The following is a 6,993-nucleotide window of genomic DNA, read 5'->3' as shown; positions in this document are numbered from 1 at the left end:
ACCATCAGGCAGATGATTTAAGAATACTAGAGGATACCAGAAATAATAGCTTCGAATTTAAAAGCTGTTGTAAAGTAATCTATTCTCCACGAAATCTATCACATAACAAGCCATCTTACTCTGCCCCTTTCTATAATATATGCATCACACATCATTTCCAGTACTCTTCATAAATAGTAGTTCATTAGATATTTTCCCCTGTAAAATATGAATTTGCATTCGACATATAATGTTTACAGGCTGTATAATAAAGCATACAAAAGAGGGCATATTGTCCATGTACGTCAAAAAAATGTTTTAAATTTTCCTTTAGTCCATGTATGTCATGAAACCTTGAAGAAAACCACTTTCACAAAATCATACTCCTAATAAATTCTAATCCAAATATACCAGTTGAAACAGGACTCGTAGACAAATTGATTCTATAATACAGAGCTACTTATGTCAATTAGATAATCTTACAACCTCTTTTCCATAATCATGCATAAAACTGTAACAACTATCTAGGAATAATTTATTACAGATGAAAGAAAAGCACCAATATAAATTGAAAGCAAAGAAATAGCCAGAACATTACAAGCCACAGGGCAGAACCTCATAAAAAACTCATCTAACTGTAATTTAAGATCTTTTTTTTTTCATTTTTCATTTAATTGAAAGTACTTGTTATAATTAAAATGTGCAAAAGAATTATGTATGTGCTTCCAGAACAATACAATCAAGATAAAGTATTTTGAGTAACAAAAACCATCCTCAAATACAAATTTCCTACATTAACGAAAGCCTCCACCAAAATAGATCTACTTGCAGGCCTGATTCATTTTCCTCCATCATAGTACACCTGAATTTACATCAAATTTTAAGTGCACAGTAAGTTAAATAGGTACCCAAAGTAAATAAGTTCATGTCACATCCAAAAATAATTCAGAAAATATCTTTTACAAGGACCTGACATACCTAATCAATTACTTCTCAGAAGAGTTTGGACCTCTTTTCTTCCCAAATCCAGCTACTGAAACATATAACAAATGCATCATCAGTGAACCCTACTACATTTCTTTAAGAAATGCAGAACATGACCAAATGAACTAGGTCACACATAAACAACTCAAGCATGCATATATAATGGAAATGTATCCTTAGCAAAATTTCAAGAAAAAATTGTAGCCATAGGGTGTACAGGAATCACAAGCTTCCTCCTAAAGATTAAATCTTTGGTACCTTGAATTTCATTTGCTCTTTTCTTCTCTCTTACTAATGTTATATTAAAAGGCTATGAGTAACATGTTCACATAATATATAGGAATTGAGGATGGGTATCTCATAAAATGCAGGTGGTAGCAATGAGTACGTGCAGCTGCAATCATTTTATGCTCCTGGAGAACATTACCTCTCATTTTCATATTACACTTCCACTAAAAATATAGAATTATTGAATTAAAAACATATAATTAGTTAGAAGCCTGGATTATAAAATAATCCTTGTACAGTTGTGTTCACGCATGCAGCAATAACTAAAAAGCTCCTAATACAAACTAGCATCAAAGTCTGCATTAACATATTCACTGACCTTAATCGGATCCTCTAATCCTGAGGCAGAATCGATGTTCTTAATATTAATAGGCATAAGAAAACAAAATAATCATTTCTTAAAGAGAAACTCGTTAACAAGGCATTTTAACCATGGTATATAAGGTTCTTAGGCATACTTTTCTTTATATTAAACTCCACGCATGGATGAAAAAATACTTACCCACAAAACAAGCAGCATCACAAAAATGAAAAATAGATCAACGGGCTTCTGAAACCCAAACATATATCGTTGTAGTTTCCGACGATTATCTACTTGGTGAGAATGGGATCTTATTGACTTTGCCTGTGGATGTGGAAAACCTGCTGCAGGATGCAATCTGAGACCAAACTATTTATATTTGACCAATAACACCGACTTTCATCAGATAGGTCCTCACCTTGATGTAAAACTAACTGTACTCTTAGCATTTGCTGGAAGATAACAAGGATGCAGGAATTGCCTATAAAGAGACACATCTGTACAGAGCTGACCAAGTGGAAATAACTCCAAATCTACAATTACCCATTTTTCAGCATCAAATGCTTCCCCGGTCGACATTAAGTTCAATGTTAAACCATCTGAGTTTTTATTTGCTATGGTAGTGATTCAACAACAGCTTTCTATATACTCCCACTTGCAGTATTCTTCCAACATTCACACATGTTAATGCTTTTACCATACCTAATCCCTGGCCTAGGCAATTCTAAATCAAATCAAACCAAACTTAAATGCAAGGACACTAAATTCCCACTTCACTGAGTCTATCTACCCTTTAAACATGGAAATTCAATTTATTTAGCTGCAAAAATAAGCACGTGCAACACCTACAAACTATCTATTGAAATTAGTCACATCTAACATACTTGCTTGGAAACTTATTTAAGTTTTAGTTTCTTTAACTTTGTCAATCGCGTTGGGTAGGAAACTGCTAGTGCTATATAAGATTGTTTACAGATCTACCTTCTTGTTTTTATAAATCCATTTTAAATTCAGACTCAGTAGCTCACGTTTCTGGAATTTCCATCACAAAAAAAAACGATGGATTACAAAGGGCAAAAGAAAGAAACACATCTGAGCATAGCAACTGACCTGCAGTAACAAAACGGCGGTTATACTGCATGCGTTTGTGGGCACGGCCTCTGGGCTTCTTCTTCTTGTCTTGCTTGGCAACCTTGGGGGTCTGCCCTCTCACCTTCCCTGCTCGGGCCAATGATCCGTGCACTTTACCTATCATGCATCACAACAACATTACAACCAGAACAACGGATAACACAATATTGCAACCAGAACAACAATAAAGCCTTTGAATCTTACTCATTTTGGATTGCTGCTGCTGCTCCTGCCGCTGCTTCTGCTGCTGCTGCTCCTGATTTTCAGCTCTTCTCCTTGGCCCAAGATGACAAATTGATGCTAGGGTTTTGCTATATTGATGAATACCTTTGGACAGAATAGGTTTTTCTTTTTCAACCCTAGGGTGCGGTTTAGTCATTTATTTTGTGATTTTTAAAAATTTATTTTAGTGTTTTTCTATTGTATATTTTAGGATCATTTTGTTTATTTTTTTGAAGAATAAATTTATCTATGGCAAAAAAGTGGCTTCAATTTATATCGGAAAAAAATTTATTTTCATTTTAAAGCTTTAATACCCAAAGAATAATTTATTTAATTTAATAATTTAAAGGTAACTTTATTTATATGCATCTCAATAAGTTTGAAAAAAATATATTTATATATGATAATTTTTATATAAATAATTAAAGATAAATCAATTAATAAAATATGATGATTAAAAATTATCTAATAATATTAAAATGTAGATATTCATATAAATAATTATTAAAACTGATAAAAGTAAATAAGTATTTGAATTTACAAATATTAAAGATAGTTAATTATCTTTTAAACGAAATTAATACACTTTACAAAAAAAAGTATTGTATCTTATATTTTATATAATTTAAATTTATTTTTTAATAAAATTATAGTTATATATTATATTCTATGATAGAAATTATTAAATATAAATATAATATAACATAAAATTAATGTATAATAATTTTGGGGGTTCACCCCATAGCACAGCGATATGGCTGCGAGCCTCCCTCAATTCAGAGATGAGGTCCTCCTTGTGATCTCACTGGTTCATAGCTCCAGTCAAAAGCGCTTGCTTAAAATAAAATAAAAAAGTATAATAATTTTAATTAAATGCATATTAAATTATAAATAGCATAATTATACTTAGTATTATATATAATATTTGTTATAATATAAATTGTATCATTATTATATAAAATAAATTAGAAAAATGGAGAGCGAAAAAGAAGAAGATTATGTGAATGTGCGAATGCGAAGTTTTAGAGGATGTAGCGTGTTGGATCTCAAATCAACAGATTGGATAGGTTCTAAGGAAATGTTGACTCCTATAATCAAACCCTCCAATTTGACTTGGCCAACTTATAGAGTGGACCTATTTGGTTACTAACTCCCTCACTTTAGGCTTTGCAAGACCTAGGCGGGTATACCTATTCACTAGTGGCTTTCGATGACTAATGCTTTTTATAGCAGATTGAGTATCTTGATCTAAATTCTTCCCTACTTCAGAATGGCATAGGTTCCTAGGATAGGTGATTTTAGATGAGTTCAAGATTGTTGTTGTGGAAGCTATTCGATCTTTGTACTTGAAATTTATATGTATGTACACTATTGCTAATTGGTTCTATGAATCCTACTTACTTATCCTATAGTTTTAATGCAAAGGTAATTAATATGGTAAAGGTTGTGATTTGTGAATGACCAGTGTCTTTCCTATTATTTGGGCTACAGAGTCTTATATTTCTCTAGGACTTAATGTATGATTCGTGAGACAGTTTTTAAACCTACCCCTTTGGTAAATTTGTCAGTTACTGTTTCTTATGGGGTCTGCTAAATGTCTATATCATAAACCGCCTGAATGAATTTAACCCTAACCTTAAGGGACCATTCAAGGAAGAACTACAAGGAACAATTACAATCCACGAGTAGATCTTTTTAATCCAAGTTTATAACATGGAAACATAAACTTCACTGTAAGAATACGAATAACCTTATCTCCCTTAGATAATATCACAAACAACTGCCTACAAAAAATGAGATAATCCACAGCACATATGTAGAGAAAAATGACTGATTCTATTAAAGCTTCCAAAATGGTACAATAGTATGCCAGAGGCTATAGTATGTGTCCTATATCTAGTATTCTAATAAAATGGTACAATAGTATGCCAGAGGCTATAGTATGTGTCCTATATCTAGTATTCTAATAATTCTCCTTCTCTTCTTTCTCCCAAGGTTTTACATATATTATTTTTTAGGGTTATGCCCCTTTACATCATCGGTCACATCACTTCATTAATAAAAATAACTAATTTTGATCACTTTAGTCTTCACGCTTCATAAACATAATCTTCTTGATCTTCCAAATATTCACAGTGCATTTTATAAAAAGACCTCTTTTTGTAAAAATGCTCGCCTGCAAATTCTTCAAGCGTTGCTCAGAAGTGTTTCCTCTTTTGTCAATTTATCGAGCATTCATGGCGACTTTATCAGTTACCATTATTAGTTGCACAACGGTCACAGAGGCATTTATTTGAATTTATGATGAAGTGACCTTATTAAGCACCACACCCTTTTTCGATGGAATCATGTACTTCGGTGGCTTAACTTTATCTTCCCTTGAAATGTCATGTTTCATCGATGTCTCCTTAGTTTCGGTGAAACTACCGTCATTGTTAAGGAGCTTTGTGGCTTCATCGATTTCTTCATTTCATCGAAAGGCTCTACCTCACATGTCTATGTCGACGTAATCCTCCATCGGCTTATCGAAACCCCATTTTCGGCGGGAATCCTTTCACCGCCGCATTTTGCAACCGTCTTATCACTTTTTTGAGTATGTCGATAACGGTCCCTCGTTATTCGGCTTCTGCACGGGTCATTGATGAAATCTTTCATGTCAGCAAAAGAAGAATATCCTCCTTCGACTTTTCTTTTTTTGATGAATTGTGATCATTAGCCAATAACTTTTGCACCTCTTCGACACCTTCCTTTTCTCGAAAAGTCTTATCGATGAGAACTTCCTACAGTTTCCTCGACATACCACCTGTCGATGAAAATAATGTTTTCGATGAGCCACTTTTGGAACTCATTGAGGCCCAAGTCTGTTCGATAAGTCATCTTGTCGATGAAACACTGATAGGTTTCTTTGATACAGCAGGTGTACCATTTCGGTCAAACTAGATATCTCGACGAAGGATTAGCATGTATAACCGATGGCCTTGGTTTGAGCGATAATCTTTAGGATTTTGATGTCTATGGAAATGCCAAGGGTTCTATTGAAATTCTTAAGGGCATGCTTGATTTCATTTTTTTCTCAAGAAAACTTCTGTAGCTTCAGTTGAAACCACAAAATTCTATTTATTTAAATTCAATGCTCAACAGTGGCTTTGATTGGGGATGGAGGTATATGCCTTCAAGAATCTAGAATATCTGGTGAATAGGGACCTACTAATGGTGGTTGGCGGTATATACAATGGAAAATGAACCCTAACCTACTATAGAAGGAATGATATTTTAAGAGAAAAAATATCTTCAGGAACTGTCCATGTATTGGCAATTCTTGATTGTCTCCTGTTGCACTTTGTATGTAATAAGCATCCTCCCCCGCTTTCTCTATAATCACATATGGCCCAAGCCAAAGGGCCTCAAACTTTCCATGCCTACCTTTTTCTTGGTTTCTGGCATCCCACATCAAGACCCAATCACTTATCTCAAACTCCCTATTTGTTGCCTTTTTGTCGTAGAACCTTTTCATTTGATTTTGCGCCTTAACATTCTACCTCTAGGCTTCTGTTATGATCTCATCAAGCTCTAATAGCTAAATCAGCCTCTCCTGCAAAGGATCTTCCACATCAATTCCTTCTTGTGTCATAAATCTATGGACAGGCAGAAGATTATCCAATGGAAGTCTAGCTTTCTTGCCATAAACTAATTCAAACGAAGATTTTCCTATGGACTTCTTGACTGTTATTCTATCAGACCAAAGTGCCAGACTCAATTTCAAATCCCATCCTTTTTTATTTTGTCGTAGCATCTTTTTGATGATCTTGATGATATTTTTATTGTTGGATTCAGCCTGCTCATTACCTTGGGGATGACATGGAGATGAATGGGATATTTTGATGCCATACTCCTCACAGAAGGTGTTGAACTCCTCATATTCTAAAGCACATTCCATTATCAGCAATAATCCTCGCAGGGACACCGAATCTGGTGATGATATTTTCCATCATGAATTTGATGACTACTTTACTAGTAGCTTGTTTGGTAGGGATTGCTTCCACCTATTTAGTCAGATAGTCAGTGGCTACCAAGATCAATCTGTGTCC

The 6,993-nt window shown here is 34.0% G+C and overlaps 1 protein-coding gene across 1 annotated transcript; it reads right to left on the bottom strand.

Annotated features, from left to right (window-relative positions):
* Positions 1 to 611: 611 nt before the first annotated feature.
* Positions 612 to 3,077, bottom strand: LOC131070231 (small ribosomal subunit protein eS30z/eS30y/eS30x). The gene is made up of 4 exons (XM_058005736.1): positions 2,888 to 3,077; positions 2,663 to 2,800; positions 958 to 1,012; positions 612 to 841 (listed from the first exon to the last, which is right to left on the bottom strand). Exons 1-3 carry the CDS (start codon positions 3,060 to 3,062, stop codon positions 966 to 968), a joined length of 360 nt encoding a protein of 119 aa, XP_057861719.1. The 5' UTR covers positions 3,063 to 3,077; the 3' UTR covers positions 612 to 841; positions 958 to 965.
* Between the last annotated feature and the right edge of the window lie 3,916 nt (positions 3,078 to 6,993).

This window comes from Cryptomeria japonica, chromosome 2 (genome assembly GCF_030272615.1).
Source record: "Cryptomeria japonica chromosome 2, Sugi_1.0, whole genome shotgun sequence".
NCBI lineage: Eukaryota > Viridiplantae > Streptophyta > Pinopsida > Cupressales > Cupressaceae > Cryptomeria > Cryptomeria japonica.
The sequence above is the reverse complement of the archived record's forward strand: the minus strand, read 5'-3'. Positions and strand labels throughout refer to the sequence as shown.